General features: G+C 38.4%; 1 protein-coding gene and 1 pseudogene across 1 annotated transcript; one reads left to right on the forward strand and one right to left on the reverse strand.

The window, feature by feature from the left end:
- Window positions 1-60: 60 nt before the first annotated feature.
- On the reverse strand, window positions 61-5912 carry LOC127661318 (exosome complex component RRP46-like; annotated as a pseudogene).
- Window positions 5913-13075: 7163 nt separating this feature from the next.
- Window positions 13076-20474, forward strand: LOC127661437 (2-oxoisovalerate dehydrogenase subunit alpha, mitochondrial-like). The gene is made up of 8 exons (XM_052152152.1): window positions 13076-13215; window positions 15654-15830; window positions 15999-16085; window positions 17103-17211; window positions 17421-17582; window positions 17693-17899; window positions 17992-18133; window positions 18473-20474. The coding sequence occupies exons 1-8, from the start codon at window positions 13105-13107 to the stop codon at window positions 18813-18815; spliced, it is 1338 nt and encodes a 445-aa protein (XP_052008112.1). The 5' UTR covers window positions 13076-13104; the 3' UTR covers window positions 18816-20474.
- Window positions 20475-22338: the final 1864 nt, after the last annotated feature.

Raw genomic sequence — 22338 nt, forward strand, 5'->3', positions numbered from 1 at the left:
TTAAATATAAACAAAGAAATGACAATGCTCTCTCAAAATATAAATCATAAAATGCATGTTTTATTGTATCTTTGAATATCGCAGTTTAACAACATCCCTATAAAACTGGAAGATTTGTTCAGATTCCTACTGATTGCTATGCACTGCTGCAGCTGTGTAGAAGGAAAACACACTTTTTGATCCTTGTCGAAATTTGAGCATGTTATGAAACACATATAAGTATCATCACCACAAAAACAGCAATGAAGAACATGAAAGAATTGCCCGTTTTCTTTATTCCATATTAACCCACCTCTTGAACTGAAAAAAAGAGCCTGTAGTTGATAACATCCAAAAAATTGCGCTCAACGCTATCAATAGCAAATATTAAAAATGCTTGATTTTGAAAAGAAAACAGAGAACATGAAAAGAAAACAGAAAGCACACTGTGTTAAGGACACAGATCAAGTTTTTAACTTTTTCTGTATGGTTTTGTGTCTTTTTGGGGGGAAACAGGAAGTTTAATGTACCTTCTCTTGCCGAGCCGTGGGATTAATGATGATCTGGCCCTCTTTGCCAATGGCACGTCACACTACAGAAAAGTTGGCTCATGGGCAGCCCTGCATTCATTAGAGCCATACAGCCAGCATTCAGAAGGCATGGCAGCAGCTATTAGCTAGATGAGAACACATACTTCTGAACAATTCATGGATACACCCTGTTAGTGCCAGACAAGAATAAGAGGGAACATTCAACATGACTGTGTTCATTTTGTGGCAAGTCGTGGCTCGATAATGCAGCAAAACCAGAATTGCAAAATAAGAACAAAGACTGCAGACCATGATCTCACAATATGTTAGGGGTTTCTATCCAGACACAGGTAAGCCAGGTAGCCTACTGAAAACTGATACTTTTTTCAAGTATTAAGGATACAGGACCATCATCATGAACAACATGTAGAATGAGTGTGAGAGAAGAGTGAGGATGAAGCATTAACAGAAGGGCTGCCTCACATGTCTCGTGCACAAACTGTTCTCTTGTACGCTTTCTGAAACATAATGAAACAAGACTAGAGAACTTTGTGGAAATATTTATGAAGAAAATCAGTCTGTACCAGCCTGCCACCTTATGGTGAGAACTGGCAATACAGATCTAAGCTGAAGGACACCTTTAAATTGGTGTATGCTGACAAATGGGGTGTTTAAAGAATGTAATTACTAAAATGAAATATAGGCTAGCTCTCCAAACACAGGACATAACAATTAGTCACATTAAAAGATGGTGTAATTAATTATTCCCAACTATATACAGTACTGTGCAAATGTTTTAGTCACTTGTGAAAAATGTTGCATAGTGAGGATGTCTTGAAAAATAATTTTTGGTGTGACCACCTTTGCCTTTAAAACAGCACCAATTCTCCTAGGCACACCTGGACACAGTTTTTCATGGTTGTTGGCAGATAGGCTGTTCAGTGGGGGGCTTTGTGGGGGCCATGACATCTGTTTCAGGGCTCCCTGTTCTTCTATTCTAATCTTTTCTATTTGCAAAAGTAATGTTTGGGACTCTACCTTTTATATTTCCTATTGACACACTAAAGCTGAATATATAAATAACCATCTTAAGACAAATGCTTTTGTGTAACATCTTATGTCCCTAACACCTTTGCACAGTACTGTAGCTATAGCCTATATAAAGTGACCCAGCAGAGTTGCGCTCACAATTAACTGCTCTGTGGAAATAAAATGAACTGAATTCAAGAGCACATCCTGAGCTGAGATGGTCTGAGGTCATTTACAGCATTCTTATTAGTGCCCGACTGATTTATTTATTGCCTTTCACCAATATATATGTGTATCAGTGTTACGACCCCTATGGTTGTCTAGGGTATGAGGGGGTAACATTTTAATTATGAATGGGTTTATGGTGTGTGTTGTGTTGGCAAAAAGCAATCAGGCAAGTATACGGTGTAAAAGTAATTTATTTTTAGGTATATCACCATAACGAAAAGTCAATGATAAGTGAGTAGGGTATTTACATGTTATACAAAGAACATACCAATATGATAAATGAGTAGGGAAAATGGACATGAGTGGAGCCAAAGAAAAGACAGAATCAAAACAAAACAATTCTAACAAATTTTTATAGCCTTCAAATCTCACTAAATTGTTAGTTCGAACAAAACACATGAAGATTGGCAGCCCAGATAACCAATAACAGCAACCTAATCAGAGTGTGTAAAAGAGAGGGAAACAGAGAAGATGCATAGGGATGTAACAATCAGCGTATATGTTTACCAATATGCACAGATATGAAAACTTTTTTCAAAACATAAAAAGCAGAAAACACTGCTTGAATTGGTATCAAAATATAGCTTGTCCAGCAGTGGCTCTGCAGACAGGGTGGAGCAAAGTAGTTCTGTGTTAAGCGGTGTCTTCTCAGTAAGTTGCTAACTAGTTTGTGAAATACATACAGGAAAGTTAATATACAATGACACCATTATTTTCCCTTTTCAATATAACTAATATAACGTTAACCCTGTCCCAGACAACCATGTCACTCATGTTTATCACATCTGTTTGTTATGTTAGCCAGCTATAGTTTGTCCGTACAGTAGGTAATGTAGCGGATTGAAAGGTAAACATCAGAGCATCTTTTTGCAGCTCAGTGTCTGTTGAGTGTTGATTTCAAGCTATGTTGTTACCTAGTTGGTGATACGCAATGCTGGAAAGTAAATAAAATCCATCTTTTACTCTCCGTGACAAAGAGAATATAGCTAACTAGCCAACCACGTAACTTCTTTCATACTTGTCAGCTGAGTGGAAGCTAATGTGTAAACATGTATTCACCAACCTGTTTTGTTCAAGATTCGCAGTTTAGCACCCCTTCAACCAAACAATTCCAGTCATTGCATTTATAAAATGTAATATTTAAAAGTCTGTTTTTCCACCATTGATAGTTTCCCTTTAAGTTGTATTGAAGAATATGGTGTAACACCGCTGCCGTTGTTTGTCTCTTGACTCGACAGGTGTAAATACTTCTTGTTTTACAACCTGCCTCTATTTGACTGGAAGTATTAATATAATCAGCATTTGACTGATACTAAACATACAGTACTGATGTTTTTAAGCTATTTATTGTAATTTGATGTATTCTTTATTTTCTCAGTGTTCATTACTAGAATGTGTTGACGATATATAATAATAATGTCAAATATTCTCTGATAAAAATGTTTAAGAAAGCAGCACTTCTAACATACTGTTAGAAGATGTCTTACAGTTACCCACCATGCAAATTATTTATGCTATCTGCAATTAAACGTCTTCTGTCAGTGCACGTACTTTGCTGCCTGTGTAATTCGATACGTTGGTAAAAAAAACATCTGGCTTTCAATGTGTTATTTAGGTTCATTTATCATGGGTTGCAAACTCTTCATCAGGCAACTATTCTTTATTTAAGACTATTCTATTTGTGAGGCTACTGAATTGATATTGGAAGTACCATTCAACATGTTTCCCCTTTTACCTAGTATAAAATTTGACACCGGTGTTGCCCTTGTACCAACTAAAACCGGTAAAACCGTACACTGTGGCAACCCTACTTTGAAGCTCCAGAAATCACATAAAGTAATCCATATGACTTCAAAAGTAATATAATAGGTGTGGGTGAGAAACAGAAGTCCTTTTTTACAATAAATATCTACTTTCACTTTTTTTGTGTGCATATCGCCACCTACTGGGCAGGGAGGAGAATTTATATAGTAAAATAGTAGTAAAATAATAATAATAAAACTATTGATCTGTTTATCGCCCACACCTATCATATCGCTTCTGAAGACATGGATTTAACCACTGGATTCATATGTATTACTTTTATACTGCCTTTATGTGCTTCGGCCATCATTCACTTGCATTGTATGGACCTACAGAGCTGAGATATTCTACTAAAAATCTTTGTTTGTTTGTGTGCATGAGGGTGAATAAATGATGAGAGAATTTTCATTTTTGGGTGAACTCTCCCTTTAAATGTCAATCACGGTGTCCTATTCATGTAATGAAACAGGGCTTGTCCCTGGTATTCATTATCAAAGAGTCAAGAAAACAATTAAAAAAAATAAGAACAGAATATGCAACACACATCACAGTTTAAAGTAATTCCAAGACCTCTATTCCATGCTCTCACAATAATTATTTAAGAAAGCACGAATGAGAATAGTAAAATAAGAACTAGTACATCTAGTCTGGTTCTAAAGCACCAAAAGGCTGTTTGTTGTTGTTGTTGCTGCTTTAGTGAACCCATATACAAACACTAAATATTATAAATATAAACACTGTCTAGTACACAATAAGGCTGCTTATGAGATGATTATTTCCAAACATACTTGGAAGCCCCATTTTGGGTTGAATAAGAGCCTCTACAGTAGGCTGACTTTACCTCAGCTGGCTCATAAACTCCAGCCAAGATACTGGTATCCCCTGTAAATATATTTAGGAAAATCAGAAAACAATATTGATCTGAATCAATCAAACTGATTATGATATGATATGGAGGATCCATCAGGTCTGGACAAAAATCTCTGTTTACTCCCATACTGGACAACTTTGATTTTCTTCTTCTTTTAAGGTTTATTGGCGATTGGTGGCAAACCAGTTTACAGGTGCATTACTACCACCTACTGAACTGGGGTGTGGATCAGTAGATTTTTAGGAAGGAAAGAAAAGAAAAAAAAACATTCTCTCTATCAAGCCTGTTCTTTCAATAATATAATTAACTGGCCATATATTTGCTACTACAATTCTACTCCAAGGATGTTCCTTAATGTGAAGTTAAGCTTAAAATCTTCAAGTGCTTCTCTTAGTTTCCTTCTTTCATTTTCGTAGACATTACATTCCACTATTACATGCTGTATAGATTCTAGTTGATAAAAGTGTAAACACAATCCAGTTGGGTGTTTCTATTATATTAAGTGTCTTGTTGAGTTCTGTATGCCCTGTTCTGAGATGAGTAATAACTGCTTCTTCCCTTCGGTTTCTACCCATCTCTTTTCCAACACCAACACCAACATGGATTTGAATATAATATAAATGTCTTCCTGAATCATTGATATCCCAATACTCCAGCCATACTTTTTGAATTTGATACTTTATGATGGCTCTGCTTTAATTAATGAAATCTGCAAATCAACTGTTTGGGATTTCAGAGATTGTATAGCTAATATATCCACTTCCTCATTTCCTTCCACACCTACATGTGCAGGAACCCAAATGAAGCAGACATTCAAACCATTATATGTAACCTGTATATCATTTGATATATTTCATATAGAATATCATGTCTGCATGACCTGATTGTCAGTGCCGACAAAGTATCAGATGCAACTGATTCATTCTTTTGATTGTTTTCTTCTATCCATTGTAGGCCTAACATTATGGGCACAATCTCTACTGTATACACTGACAAGTGATCTGTTGTACTCTTTCTAACAGTTATGTCACACGGTGGGATAAAAACTGCTGCGCCTGTGTGTACAGTCTGATGAAGTGAGATCCAGCAGATGGAAATTACTTCAATAAATCAGATGATTTGTAAAAAGAATAATAACTTTAATTTGTAAAGATGAATAAATAAATAAAAATTAAATAATGAATACTGAAAATAAATGTGATAATACAGAATAATAAATGTTTGATTATAAATGTTAATATATCTTAAGGATATATCCAAGGACTAAGTCCTGTAATAAATCTAACAACTCAAATTCTTATCTTTGTCAAATGAACTAAGTAAATAGTAAAAAGTTAAAGCACAGAGATGAGTCGAGATGAGGCCTCAAATTTGGAGATCAGATGCAAAGAGCTAGAGAGCTGAGGTGTTAGTCTGACACCCAAATATTCTTTAAGGTCTTTATAACCTGTTGGGACTGTGCCAACAGGCATTTCCTTTTTAGGTGCAGAAAGTTCTGCACAATGATGTAATAACCCTAAGTTCAGGTCAGGCAGTTGATAGAAGTGTGAAAATTGTGGTTTGAGTGGAAAGATAGACTATAGCTCCACTCGTACATTTATTTATGCAAACGACTTGTAATTGTACTTATCTCAGCGAAACGCAAGGACAGCTGTCTCAAAACATATAATGTTGTTTACTAGGTCTATGTCTGTTCTATGACTGCACACAGTGTTGGGGAGTAAAGAATACATGTATTGGGATTAAATATTTAAAGTAGAAAATATAAGTAACTGTATTCCACTACAGTTACAATTTAAATCATTGGTAATTAGAATACAGTTACCTTTGAAAAGTATATTGATAACTGAAGAGATTACTTTGCATTTTATTGTCATTTGTTTAATATTTAGTCCGTTCAGATGGAAAACATTTATACATGTAAATAATGTGATCCAAAGTGCATTTGAACAGTGGTGAAACACGTTCTTATGATGTGTTACATTCATAAGAGCAGACAGAGAAATCAGTTTGAAGTCAGTTTGGAGCGGAAGAAAAATAAATAAACCTTGTGTAAATTGTCAGCTTTACGCTAAGCTAAAATGCTATTTCTAGCCATTTTACATGCACATATTACCAGGCACGATCATATTGTTTTTCAAAAAAAAAAAATTCACGTTGTATCATAATTTCTTTTTTTCTAGTAAAACCTTTGATATTAGGGCAATAATTGTATTCTTGATGATAATATTTGTATTGTTTTCCTGTATAAAAAAAAAAAAAACGAAATATCCTTAAAACAAGATCAATTTGATTGATCATGTTTTAGAAACAACATTGCATAAGATATTTAGGTTTTTCAGAGAATTTATTTTTAAAACGTGTATTTTGTCTTACTTTACGTAACGCTTGAACAACGAGGCAGACGAGGAGATGCGGATCCAAACGCAGTTTAAACTTTATTTAATTAACAAACAGGTAAACACAAAAAGGAACAACCCACAATGGGGAAATCAAACATAAAAACTGCTAACTAAACATGATGTAAACAGAGGACTCGGGAAGGAAACACACACACCAGGCTGACATCAAACAACAAGAACAAGGAGGCAGTCCAAGGGGCACAGAGGGCAGGCAGGAAGTCCAAGGGGGGCCACGAGGGGAAATGAGACAGTCCACGGGGGCACAAAGGGACAATTAGGCAGTCCATGGGGGCACAAAGGGACAGGTTTAGGAGGCCGGGGTGGTATCGACCGGGCAGGGACAGGTTTCGATGGTCTGGGAGCTGGCCACCGGGCAAGGGTAGATGCAGGAGGCCTGGGAGCTGGCCACAGGGCAAGGACAGGTTTGGGGGACCTGGGAGGAGGCCACTGGACAGGGACTGGGTCAGGAGGCCTGGGGGGAGGCCTCAGGACGGGAACTGGGTCAGGAGGCCTGGGAAGAGGCCACAGGACGGGAACAGGGTCAGAAGCCCTGGGAGGAGGCCACAGGACAGGGACCGGGTCAGGAGGCCTGGGAGGTGGTCACAGGACAGAGGCCGGTTTTGGTGGCCTAGGAGATGGAGTGGCCACAGGGGAGGCCGGCGGAGCCGCGTGAGGCGGAGCCAAGGAGGACCTCTGAGGCGGAGCCGAGGGAGGTGATGGCTCAGAAGGCCCAGAAGGCGGAGCTGAGGGAGGCTCAGGAGGTGGAACTGAAGGAGGCTCAGGAGGCGGAGCCGAGGTAGGTGGCGCTGTGGGAGGCTTTAGGAACGGAGACCAGGAAGGCTCTGGAGTCTCTGGGGGCAGAGACGTAGGAGGCTCTGAGGGTGGAGCCGTCGAAGGGTTGAGTGGCTCGAGAGGCGGAGCCGTAGGAGGCTCGGGAGGCTCTGAGGGCGGAGCCGTCGAAGGCTTGAGTGGCTCGAGAGGCGGAGCCGCAGGAGGCCCCAGAGGCGGAGCTCTGGAAAGCTCGGGAAACTCGGGAGGCGGAGCTCTGGAAAGCTCGGGAAACTCGGGAGGCGGAGCTCTGGAAAGCTCAAGAGGAGCCCTGGAAGACTCGAGAGGCGGAGCCCTGGAAGGCTCGGGAGGCGCTGGCTCTAGGACGGGCATGACCACTGGCGCTGGCTCTTGGACGGTCCTGGCTACAGGCTCTGGCTCACTGACGTCTCAGGCTACAGGCTCTGGCTCACTGACGTCTCAGGCTACAGGCTCTGGCTCACTGACGTCTCAGGCTACAGGCTCTGGCTCACTGACGTCTCAGGCTACAGGCTCTGGCTCACTGACGTCTCAGGCTACAGGCTCTGGCTCACTGACGTCTCAGGCTACAGGCTCTGGCTGGGTTACTGTGGTATGTGCCGGCTTGGGTTCGCCGGGCACTGAGGGCAGAGCCAAGGGGGGTTTAGGGCATGGGGCTGCGGCAGGCGGAGGCTGGAGTGCAGAGACCTCTCCCTTTCCCCTCTTCCTCCAGGCTGATGCGACTGGCAAGCTGGGATGCTGTTCCTGGTCAGCGTGGCTTCAGGCTCACTGGCCGTGGTTGACGAGGGCTCAGGCTCGCTGACTGTGGTTGACGAGGGCTCAGGCTCGCTGACGGTAGAGGCCGTAGGTGCTGGTTCGCTCACTGTGACTTGCGTGGCCGCTGGCTCGCTCACTGTGGCAGGCGTGGCCGCTGGCTCGCAGACCGGGGCAGGCGTGGGCCGGGAGGCGGAAGCCTGTCTTTTCCTCCTCCTCCGGGCGGACGAAGTGGACTGTGCAGGTTCAAGGGAAGCCACTGGCGTGGGGGGTTGCTCGCTGACAGGTGAGGCTGGTGTGACAGGGAGCGGTGAGCTGCACGCTAGTAGGGTCGTCTCCAGGTAGTCGCGGAGAGTGCAGCCGGGCATTGCCTGTGGCACCCGCTCCCTCAGCGAGGGATTTAAGCTGTCCTTAAAAAAAAAAAAAAAAAACACCAATGCGGAGTCCGGGAAGTCCGTAAAGGTCGCCAGGAGGAGAAAGTAGAGAGCGTGGTCTACCAAAGGCTGGTCTTCTTGCCGCAAGTTGAGCAGCCGGCATTTGGCCCGTATAGCTGCTGGATCCATGTGTGGTCTAGCGTTCTGTAACGCTTGAGCAACGAGGAGATGCGGATCCAAACGCAGTTTAAACTTTATTTAATTAACAAACAGGTAAACACAAAGGAACAACCCACAATGGGGAAATCAAACATAAAAACTGCTAACTAAACACGATGTAACCCAACAGAGGACTCGGGAAGGAAACACACCAGGCTGACATCAAACAACGATAGACAAGGACTGAACAAAGAAACAGGGTATAAATACATAAACATGGGAAAAAGGGGCCAATGAACGAACAGAACTCAAACAAGATAACAAGGTGATTAACAGAAGCAAAAGGCAAACTAGTGAGGACAGGTGAAAACAATGACAGAAAACACGAACGCTAACAAAGAGACTATGGAGTTACATAAGGGACTAAAGTGAAAACTAAGAAATGCAAAAGTGACAAAAATGGCAAACAAAAGGGCAACAGTGAAACAAGACAGGGTATACATAACACTTTACTGGCAGAGATTTCATAGTCAAAACAAGGGGGAAAATCTACCAGTGCTGAAGAAGTAATCCAAAGTATTTATAATACGTTACTGACTTTGAGTAATTTAACGGAATACATTGCAAATTACATTTTAAACCATGTATTCTGTAATCTAGTGAAATACATTTCAAAAGTAACCCTCCCAACCTTGTCTGCACGTTTCTTAGGACAATATCAGACATCAATATGCTCTCTTGTTCCAGATCTGAAGTCTCATCAGGTCAAAAGGGTAACAAACTTATGACACGCATGCATTTAGTTCTCAAGGGAACATTGGATACATAGGGCGTCACGCATGAATATAATGATAGTAATACAGTGATGATATAAATTTATATAAAACTGAGTACATAAGTGTGAAAATATGAATATGATTGCATAGCTTCTGATTTCAATAGTTGATTTCAAACATAATATCAATAGGCAAAAATTTAAAATAGGCCTATAGGAGAGACTCTAGCCACAAATCTCAGGGTCCTTTGAACCATCTGTGAATACCATCATCTTATCTGCAAAGAGCTCTTCTAGATCGTTTTGAATGATGTACCATGCAGGTACCAGTTTTAATTTATCTTTTATTTCCTCGTGTAAGTGCAGATCTACGGAAGCGTATTGCATTCACTTGAGAAAAAAAAAAAATCTACTCTGTTTTTCTGAATTAACGACTTAATTATCTCAGAATTACGAGATAATTTTTCATGGGAAAAAAATATTTTGTTCTATTTTTCTGAATTAATGAGATCCCTCAAAATCTTGCCAGGAGCTCTATTTTAGCTGGATGCGCATGAATTTATAGAGATATATTTTAAACTTGGCCTTCAATACAAAGACATTACTGTCTATGACATTTGTAATACTGTCATGGCTGAGACACGCTTTGATCTTCCAAAGGACACTAATCAAGCAATAGACTTGTACTTGCATTTAACACGAGAACTACCGGAATTCTAGAACTACTAGAATGGCCATAGCGGTCATTCTGACCGTTCATACCAAATGTCATGTCATATTTACATTCGAAACTTCTATTGAGGTTTTAGAATGAGGCTTCTAATGTCTGTCGTCATATTTTATGGCGTCATCACCCTAAAAATGTATTGAATAAAATAGAATAATATGGATTAAATGGACGCCAAGCGAACGCAGATAGTCCTACATAATACGATCTTTTTTTGTAATATATAATAGTGCTAGACTATATAAATACATAGGCCTATATATTATATATTAGCTGCTAGACTGCCCTGGCTTTGTGTAGTACAGCAAGTTTTTTCCACCACAGTGAAAAGGGTTTTGAAAGTCTAAACGTCAACAAACATGGATTGAGGCGGAATATTTCGTTAGATAAAAACATGTTGTGAATTTTGGAAATTATTACATCTATCCTTTTTCAAAACATGTTGACTTTTGGACTTTACAACGCTCTGGAGTTATTGGAAATTGGAAACAATCAGCCACCACTGGAATCAAAATCCATGAATAAATGAATCTGTTATATTAATAATAAACACCAGGACACGAAATTTAAATTCTAATGTATGTGAAAATGTATTAGTTCATCGACAACCACAAAACTTGCTATTGTAGCTAATTACAGATACAAATTTGATTATTTATATTAAATTATTCTCCTAAAAGGGGCCCCCTTTTTTGTTCAAGTGAGCCCACTATAGGAGAATTCGTTCATAATGATTTTACAGCATACTATTTTCATTATAGTTTTACAGCATGATATTTTTTCTCACAGTAAAACAAATATTGCTTTCTAAATCAGTTTTCCCACAGTTTAGCGAATGTTTATATTCTTTATTAACCGCTTTGGCCATTTTGGGTTAGGGCTGTGTGTGTTTCATACATGTCTAAGGTTTTTACTATGCATTGAAATACACTTTGGTGATGTTTTTATAAGCTATTGTATTGATTTGTTTTTATTTTACAAAGAGAATAATTTAATATAAATAATCAAATTTGTATCTGTAATTAGCTACAATAGCAAGTTCTGTGGTTGTCGATGAACTAATACATTCTCACATTCATTTTAGTAATATAACAGATTCATTTATTCATGGATTTTGATTCCAGTGGTGGCTAGGATTGTTTCCAATTTCCAATAACTCCAGAGCGTTGTAAAGTCCAAAAGTCAACACGTTTTGAAAAAGGATAGATGTAATAATTTCCAAAATTCACAACATGTTTTTATCTAACGAAATATTCCGCCTCAATCCATGTTTGTTGGCGTTTAGACTTTCAAAACCCTTTTCACTGTGGTGGAAAAAACTTGCTGTACTACACAAAGCGAGGCACGCACCTTCCGGGGCAGTCTAGCAGCTAATATAGGCCTATAATATATATAGGCCTATGTATTTGTATAGTCTAGCACTATTATATATTACAAAAAAAGATCGTATTATGTAGGACTATCTGCGTTCGCTTGGCGGTCCATTTAATCCATATTATTCTATTTTATTCAATACATTTTTAGGGTGATTACGCCATAAAATATGACGACAGACATTAGAAGCCTCATTCTAAAACCTCAATAGAAGTTTCGAATGTAAATATGACATGACATTTGGTATGAACGGTCAGAATGACCGCTATGGCCATTCTAGTAGTTATAGAATTCCGGTAGTTCTAGTGTTAAATGCAAGTACAAGTCTATTGCTTGATTAGTGTCCTTTGGAAGATCAAAGCGTGTCTCAGCCATGACAGTAGCCTATTACAAATGTCATAGACTGTAATGTCTTTGTATTGAAGGCCAAGTTTAAAATATATATTTTGAGGGATCTCATTAATTCAGAAAAACAGAACAAAATATTTTTTTTCCATGAAAAATTATCTCGTAATTCTGAGATAATTAAGTCGTTAATTCAGAAAAACAGAGCAAAAACGTTTTTTTTTTCCATGAAAGATTATCTCATAATTCTGAGATAATTAAGTCGTTAATTCAGAAAAACAGAGCAAAAACTTTTTCCATGAAAAATTATCTCGTAATTCTGAGATAATTAAGTCGTTAATTCAGAAAAACAGAGCAGATTTTTTTTTCTCAAGTGAATGCAATCACGGCTTCGTACAGATCGTACAGATCAACGGATGGCATCACAAACAAAAAGGGATGGATATCTGAATATGAGACAGTAGGGCAATACTGTATTAGACATACATTTCCTACTTTCACATTCCCAATCCATCCAAAACTTCTAAAGTTTTATTTTACAACTTTGATCTAACTCCATAATGGTACATTATTGGCAATTTACTTGTCGCGCAAACATGCGTCATTGTGTTTTGAGCGCATCATAATGACGACATGGTACGTACGCCCTCTAATGGCAAGAGTATGTATTTTTTTTTTAATGTATTTTGTTGTTGAATGTTACTACTTACCGTACTGTTTTGAGCATCAATAAAATAAAATTAAAAAAATAAAAATAAAGAGTATAATTCTCGAGTAATTATAATTAATAATAATTCATATCGCATTTGTCACATAAATGTAAAACATACATGTATAATACATGTAGACCTGTGCTGTGTGCCTTTATCCAATAGGGGGCGCACTGTGAAGACATACCCAAACTGTCATTAGCGGCGAGAAAGACACGACTTGTACACTGACGTAAAGATGGCGGCTGCTTGTGGTGCGAGGATATTACGCGGAATTGGGCTTCATGCAATTCGAAATACTGCTTTAAAAGCAGCAACACAGCTTCAGAGAAGGGCATTCCGAGTCAATGTAAGTTGTAAACGTCCCACAGTCACAGCTACTTAACAAACTGACTCTCTGGTGTGGAAAAGATGTATGAAGTCGCTGCGTGAGCCTCAAAACATTTGGTGTCATTTGACCTACGTGGTTTACATATAATAAGTATAATGATACTACACAAGTAATATGAATTCTTAAAGTTAGGGCATTCCTCAAAGTAATAGTAAAGTTAATGTTTACGGTGTCAATCTGACGGTTGAGGAATGCACATTGCTGAACTGACCTAAAAACAAATCGTGGATGGAATAATTGTATTAGATGTATTCATTGTAATTATCTAAACATAATATACACAATCTATTCATCCAATGTTTGTTATAATCTACAAAATGTTGTTCTGATTGTCAGTTGTGTATGGTTGTGTGAAATAGGCTGTTCAACCTTCACAGTGGCTGTTGATTTGCAGTGCACTGAGAGACGATTGGCTGATTTAGGGGTGTGTGTGTGTAAAATACAGTTGTAATCCAAGCAGCTATGTGTCGTTTTAATTTTTTTACACTTTTGTCTTGACAGCTGTAGATGATGCATCATTTAAAACGAGCAAGAATAAGTGTCTCACACGATACCAGATTACCTGTTCATAAATCTACCTGCTGCAGGATGTAGACCTATAAGAATAATCTTGAGCTAATGCTTCTATTCTGCGCCGTGCTTATATACTATATTTACTTTAATAGTTTTATTCATTATACATATCCATTTATCGTATTCAGATCTATGAATTTATGTACACAATTGTTTCATTCTAACACAAAATTGAGTAAAGTACTTATATTCATTTTTGGAGCCCCTTAGAGGACAGGGTGGGAATTTCTTTTGTTCTTCTGAAATACAGCTCTGGAAAAAAAATAATAGGCCAATGCAAAATCATCAGTTCCTCTGGATTTACTATTTAAAGATATGTGTTTGAGGGAAATTAACATTTTTGTTTTATTCTATAAAGTACTGAGAGCATTTCTCCCAAATTCCAAATAAAAATATTGTAATTTAGAGCATTTATATGCAGAAAACTACAACTGGTCAAAATAACAAAAAAGATGCAGTGTTTTCAGACCTAGAATAATGCAAAGAAAACAAGTTAATATTTATTTATAAATGACACAATATTAATGTTTCAACTTAGGAAGAGTTCAGAAATCAGTATTTGGTGGAATAACCCTGATTTTCAATCACAGTTTTCATCACCGTGCCTCCACCAAATTTCACAGTAGGTGCGAGACACTGTGGCTTGAAGGCCTGTCCAGGTCTCCGTCTAACCATTAGATGACCAGGTGGAGGATCGGTGATTATCTGGGGGTGCTTCAGCAAGGCTGGAATTGGGTAGATTCATCTTTGTGAAGGACGCATGAATCAAACCACGTACAAGGTTATCCTGGAAGAAAACTTGCTTCCTTCTGCTCTGAATATGTTCCCCAACTCTGAGGATTGTTTTTTCCAGCAGGACAATGCTCCATGCCACACAGCCAAGTCAATCAAGGTGTGGATGCAGGACCACCAGATCAAGACCCTGTCATGGCCAGCCCAATCTCCAGACCTAAACCCCATTGAAAACCTCTGGAATGTGATCAAGAGGAAGATGGATGGCCACAAACCATAAAACAAAGCCGAGCTGCTTGAAGTTTTGCTTGAAGAGTGGCATAATGTCACCCAACAGCATGTCAAAGACTGGTAGAGAACATGCCAAGACACATGAAAGCTGTGATTAAATATCAGGGTTATTCCACCAAATATTGGTTAAATTCATTAGTATTGGGTGGGGATGGTGGTGGCGTAGTGGCTAAAGCACAGGGCTGTTAATCAGAAGGTCGTTGGTTCGATCCCCACAGCCACCACCATTGTGTCCTTGAGCAAGGCTCTTAACTCCAGGTTGCTCTGGGGGGATTATCCCTGTAATAATTGCACTGTAAGTCGCTTTGGATAAAAGCATCTGCCAAATGCATAAATGTAAATGTAATAATACAGAAAAATGAAAACTATGGTAATGAAATAATTATTTTTAGGTTGTTATGGTTTTACTACAAATGTATTTGTAGTAAAACCATAGTAACCACAAGAATTACCATAGTTAATCTGTAGTTAATGGATACAGTATACTTTATTAAAACCATGGTTTCCACCAAAAACATGGTTACTTTACATAGTTACTACAATATTACTATAGTAAAGCCATAGTTTCCACCAAAAAACAAAACATGGTTGGCCTACAACAGTTATGGTTGTTACAATATTACTATAGAAAAATTGCAGATGGTAACTGTATATGCATATTGGTAATATAATGTGGCTGTTCAAAACCATTGTGTTTTTGTCTTGATGTATCCGACCGTAAAAGCACATGATCAGGTCTGATAATGAATGTCCATATTAAATATTGTACCTAATTTTTTTATTCCCTGATTTTCATACAGGGAACTCTTTGGCAGCAGCCTTTTGATTCTCCAGCTGAGAAGCCCCAGTTTCCCGGGGCATCGGCAGAGTTTATTGATCACCTTGAGTTTATCCAGCCCAATGTGATCTCAGGAATCCCTATCTATAGGGTAATGGACAGACAGGGCCAGATCATTAATCCTTCAGAGGATCCTCAGGTATGGAGATTCATTTGAGTTGAGCACAATTACTGAAAATGACTGAAATTTTAATGTAGTTGATTTAATTTAATTGGTGTGATTTATACATTTTTAATCATATATCATAATTGAGATCCCACCCATTCAAAAATGACTTATCATAAAAACATTTTTAATGTCTTTCAGCTTTCAAAAGAGATGGTTTTGAATTTCTATCAAAAGATGACACTGCTCAACACAATGGATCGTATTCTTTACGAGTCACAGAGGCAGGTGAGCACTATTTTTACTGGTGGCCAAAAGATTGGAATACTATACAGATTTTGCTGTTTTGGAAGGAAATTGGTACTTTAATTCACCAAAGTGGCATTCAACTGATCACAAAATTTCATCACTATTTGAGAAAAAAATCATTTTTGATCAAATCTAGTCAGATCTCATTTCCAGCTGCCATCACTCCAACACCTAAATGAAGCTTAACATTGACTTTGTGTTTGTTTTTGAGTTGCCACGGTTGCAATAGACTGGCATGTCTATCATTCGTTAAATGAAACAGGAGATTTCATACAGTACACTACAGTCTTCAAAGACAAAGGACAACTGGCTCTAACAAGGACAGAAAGAGATGTGGAAGGCCCAGATGTACAACTAAACAAGAGGATTGTACATCAGAGTCTCTAGTTTGAGAAACAGATGCCTCACATGTCCTCAGCTGACAGCTTCATTGAATTCTACCAGCTCAACACCAGTTTCATGTACAACAGTAAAGAGAAGACTCAGGGGTGCAGATCTTATGGGAAGAATTGCAAAGAAAAAGCCACTTTCTGGATAAACTGACAGCTAGACTATCAAGGATCTGCAAAGCTGTCATTGCTGCACGTGGAGGGTTTTTTGATGAGAACTCTTTGAAGTTTTCAGACAAGTTAATTTTGTAATTTCAATTGTAATCCTGTAATTTTTCCTCATTATTAATGTCCTTTAATTGCCTGTAAATTGTGATCAGTTGAATGCCACTTTGGTGAATAAAAGTACCAATTTCTTTCCATAAGAGCAAAATCTGAACATTATTCCATTTTGTTACATATTGTTTTGTTTTATTCCTAAGAAGGAAGGAAATTCATTTTTACAGGAAAATAAGTATATATACTGTCAAATTTCAGCACTTTTAAAATCTGCTATTAATTGCAATTTAATTTTGATAAAGTTATGCGATTTAATCACAATTTAAAAAAAAATGTATTGTCTGATAGCACTAGTTTTAATGCTTTAATCTGTTATCTTGCGTTCAAGGGTCGTATCTCATTCTACATGACCAATTATGGTGAAGAGGGCACACATATTGGAAGTGCTGCAGCTCTTGACCCTAAAGATTTGGTCTTCGGACAATACCGGGAAGCTGGTGAGGATGTTTGGAAGCTAGTGATACAATAGAAACAGAACCGCAGTCTCACTTTCTCACTTCTGCCATTAACAAGCAATCTTGCACTTTATGAAGTTTAGAGAGGAATTTAGTCAGGATTATGTAACCTTCATTCTGAATTTTTTAAACACAGCTATTCTACAATAAGACTTTTGTTTAATCTCAATCACCATCAATGTCTTCTTTAGGTGTGTTGATGTACAGGGGTTTTCCTCTGGATCTGTTTATGGCACAGTGCTATGCCAATGCTGATGACCTTGGCAAGGGTAGACAGATGCCGGTTCACTACGGCTCCAGAGATCTAAATTTTGTCACCATCTCCTCACCGCTTGCCACTCAGATCCCCCAAGGTGAGAAGTTAACAGACAGAATGTTATGCAGACATGTCTAAATATTCTTGATGTTTGGAGGGCATGTGTTGATGTGCTAAATGTCTTTTAATCTTATATTCCTTCTGTAGCGGCTGGGGCGGCATATGCTGTTAAGAGGGAGAATTCAAACCGAGCTGTGATTTGTTACTTTGGAGAGGGGGCAGCCAGTGAGGGAGATGCTCATGCTGGATTTAACTTTTCCGCCACCCTTGAATGTCCTCTCATATTCTTCTGCCGCAACAACGGTTACGCTATCTCCACACCGACCAATGAGCAGTACAGAGGGGATGGTATTGGTAAGTAAGTCTGTCCATTAGAGACTCTTGTGTGAGTGTCCGAATTTAATTTGTCTTGTATGTGTTGTTTTGTTTTTGTTTTTTTCCTGTAGCTGCTCGAGGTCCAGGATATGGACTGATGTCGATCCGTGTGGATGGAAACGACGTGTTCGCCGTATATAATGCCACAAAGGAGGCACGACGCAGAGCGGTGGCTGAAAATCAGCCCTTTCTCATTGAAGCTATGACCTACAGGTACCTACATCCTCACTTCAGCCACAGAATTCAAACTTAACGAATGCAGAAAGAAATACGATAAGATGAAACGTGAAAAATCTAAAGCCTGTTTCACAATGTTGATGTAGGCAGTGTATAAGCAAAGTTTAAACTGATTTTTTTGCGCACATATTAAAGGGGTAGTTTACCCAAAAAGTGAGGAGATGGTGACAAAAAGTCATACAGGTTTGGAACAACATGAGGCGTAAATGACTTAAAAAACAGAATTAAAAAAAACATTTGGTGATCTATCCCTTTAATGGGCATTTTCCATACCTTATGTGGGGATGAACTTTCACTTTTTTTGTTACCTTCTAGGATTGGTCATCATAGCACAAGTGATGACAGCTCTGCCTACCGCTCGGTTGATGAGGTGAACTACTGGGACAAGCAGGATCACCCCATCTCTCGCCTGAGACACTACATGACCGCTCGAGACTGGTGGGGGGAGGACGAGGAGAGGGCCTGGAGGAAGCAGTCCCGCAAACTTGTGATGGAAGCCTTTGAAAAAGCCGAAAGGCGCCTGAAACCCAACCCCAACTTGATGTTCACCGACGTCTACAATGAGATCACTCCTCAGCTAGCAAAGCAGAACGATGCCATGTGGAGGCACGTGCAGCAGTATAAAGAGCAATACCCGCTGGACCTCTATGAGAAATAAGCCCAGTGGGGTGGTTCTCCGTTTGTGTGAGTTGTTCTTTTTTTTTTTCCATTTAACAGGTTTTTTTTGTTGCATTAGAAAGCACAGACTTTAAACAGATTGTTCACCCAAAATGAAAACTGTGTCATCATTACTCACCCTCATGTTGTTCCAAACCCTGATGACTTCCATGGAAAATTAAAGATGTTACAAAGAATTACAGCCTCAGTAAACATTCACTTTAATTGTATAATTAAAACGATGCAATGAAAGTGAATGGGGACTGAAACTAACATGCTGTCTAGAATCGTGTATAAGGGTTTGGAAAAACATGAAGGTGAGTAAACAAAGACAAGATTTTTCATTTGAGAGAAGTATCCCTTTAAGGGATATATTCTTCTCTATGTTTGCCACTAGAGGCCTCCCCATTGTAATGTTGTGCCTTGAATGTGGTAGAAGTCCTTATGCCTAATGTAGCAAACATTCCCATTAAAGTTTGAATAGCCTTGTATACACATCACAGTGTGTTATCAGTCCAGCCACCACAGTTTCTTGTGTTGATGTAAATCATAAACACCTTGATTAATTACCATGTGATCTTTCATAAATCTCACGGCATATTTCTAAAGAACAGTGTAATAAAGTGTTTTATTTTCTCATTGTCTTTGGATCTTGGCCTTCAAAACACTAATAATGATCATCACTAATTTTTCTCAATATCCACAAATAATTTAAAGAATCGGTGATAAAACGAATGGTTTTGAAACATGTGTATTTTTACCCTCAGATTTTCCACTCCAAACTGAGCTCTTAGAAACTATATACAAGTTTTTGCAACCTTGAAATGACCTGGGGCTAGAAATAGTTTGCGTCTTGATGATGATGACTTTGTGTTTAGCAAATTTTTTGTTTGTTAATAATGAACTGAACAAACAGTTTCTGTGTGAAACTCACTCAACTGTTGCATGACATGATTGTTGTGTTTGAGATTTATTCGGATTAGCTTTAGGCATTTATTTGTAAACTGAATTTTAAACAATAAAAATGCTCAGAAAATGTAACCACTTATTTCAGTGAAGTAGCAGCTATGAAAAATAGTTCCTTTTTATCCTGTCTCAGGAATCCTGTTACTCATGCTTAAAAGCTACTGATACAATTTGTATTTCTTTTAGGCCCTAGATTTGATTTTTTTTTTTAATCATGTCTAGGATGTGCTATTCATGTCCTGTAGGTGGAGCAATCATCCCATTTTAATCCTTGATTCTGTTTGTATGTTTCATTCTCTATGATATTAAACTCTCAAACCAATTACACTCACAGAAAGGTCAAGGCTGCTGGAGTTCTTTTTAGGCAATTTGTTCATAATGCTTCCAGTGTGATCCTTAATCCCTCAATACATCATAAAATCACAGACCTTTCTAAGGTCAAATTAGTTTCACCTTCTAACAGTTAAACTATTTCAATCAGGATTTAAAGAATATCAGGTATACTAATCTCTATCCATATTTCCCTGTAAATGTCCAAAAATGTATTTCCTTTCTTTAATTAGGCATGTCCAACTGAATTAGGCCCCATATCATCTCATATTTTGATGACCACTTATCCTTCAGTATATAACGATATATTATATAATAGAATTCTTGGCAGTGTGCATTTCCCTGGCTTGGATGTTGAATGTTCAGTGTACAATATAGAATAGTTCTCTGACTTAAAAAATAATAATAATAATAATAATTTTGTCTGAGTAAATCCATCTCAGGTAAATCTTAATAACAAAATGTTTGTGCAATGTTGAACGTAATCTGGAATAGTGTCTGAATGTTGTTGCAGATCATCACAACAATATTCAAATCATGGAAGATGGCACATAGTGATGGGACTGATCAGCAAAAATTATGAGAATTACAAACAGGAACAAGATGGCACATTTGACAAAATGTGTCATAATAACAGCTTGGGTCTGACTATTAGAGACTGTCAGCTGCCTGCTGTTTTGTGATGCAACAGATCTTGTGAATATTTTCCTGGGCCATCAATTTCAGTGGTGTCTGAAAACGTGGGACAAACAGGTACTTATGAAGTTCTGCTGTTGCTTGGCACCAAGTGCTTCAAAGAGTGTGTAAATGCAACGCAAATGTGCAAAACATGACAACAGTGCAGAATCTTTAAAGAATTTCCTGGACACTCTTTTTCATAAAATGAAAGAAAATGAGGAATTTTATTGTGCCTTTTGTCTATTTTTAAAGTCGACAGCCCCAGTCTTGGTTCACTTTCATCATTATCTTATAAAAAGTAGCATTGACACATGTTATACATTTCTAAAAGATGGAGTGGTGTTCCATCAGCTGAAATGTTTGCTAGTCCCTAAGGTCAGTTTTATAGTCACACTGTATTTTGAATAGTTTTCAAGGACTATTCAAGTATTACAGGATTTCAGCTATCAATATTTGTAACAAACATAAAATACCAGCAGTTATCTGTGCTATACTGTGAAATACTGATATATTATTAAATTAAATTATAAAAGAATAAAATCACATTCAGAACCAATCTAAGTTAAATCCTCTGATATTGCTTTCTGAAAGTGACTCAAAAGAATGTTTGAGGACTATACCATAAATTGCACATTGTGGAAAATCAGTAACGTTACATCAGACAGTCAATCCAAATGTAACCTTTGCATTAATGTAGCCTATACAACCTTACTGTAAAGTGTAACATTTTAAGATTTAAAGCTGAAGTATGTCATTTCTGCGACACTAGCTCCACCGAATGGAATTGCAAAAATAAAAAAACAGCTTTCTGTATATGCCTTCATCCGCTGTTGATCCAACAAAGAGATAGTCCTGCCCCCAACTCATGCCATTGGTTGAGTAAAGTTGTTGGGCGGGTCTTAGTGGGTAATTCAAAACAAAACAGGAACTTTGATAGCGCCACGCACGCTGCATCTGAATTTAGGGCAGTGGTGGCTCAGCGGTTAAGGCTCTGTGTTACTAACCAGAAGGTCAGGGGTTCAAGCCCCAACACCACCAAGACACCACTGTGTGGTCCTTGAGCAAGGCCCTTGAACCTATCTGCTCCAGGGGTGCTGTATCATGGCTGATCCTGCACTCTGACCCCAGCTTAGCTGGGATATGTAAAAAATAAATAATTTCACTGTGTATATGCAGAAATGTATGTATAATGTGTGACAATTGATCAATTTATATAATTTTTTTTTTATTTTTACATACTTCCCTACTATACATTATTCCAAAAACAACGAGATTTTGATATGTGAATTGACTCAACACTTAACGATCCCATAATCCCTCAGGGAGCTGAGATGACATCACGTGTCATCACGATGATGGATTTAAAAGAACAGCGGAGAACCATGAGTCAGGTGCCTTTTATCAACAGTAATACTGTCTTCATGTGCAATGGGAATTATCCTATGGGGCTTTTCCACTGCACGGAACAACTTGACTCAAATAAACTCGTCTCAGCTCGTTTTTTGGGGGTTTTCCACTGTGGATAGTATCTGGTACCTGATACTTTTTTT

Source organism: Xyrauchen texanus, chromosome 21, assembly GCF_025860055.1.
Source record: "Xyrauchen texanus isolate HMW12.3.18 chromosome 21, RBS_HiC_50CHRs, whole genome shotgun sequence".
NCBI lineage: Eukaryota > Metazoa > Chordata > Actinopteri > Cypriniformes > Catostomidae > Xyrauchen > Xyrauchen texanus.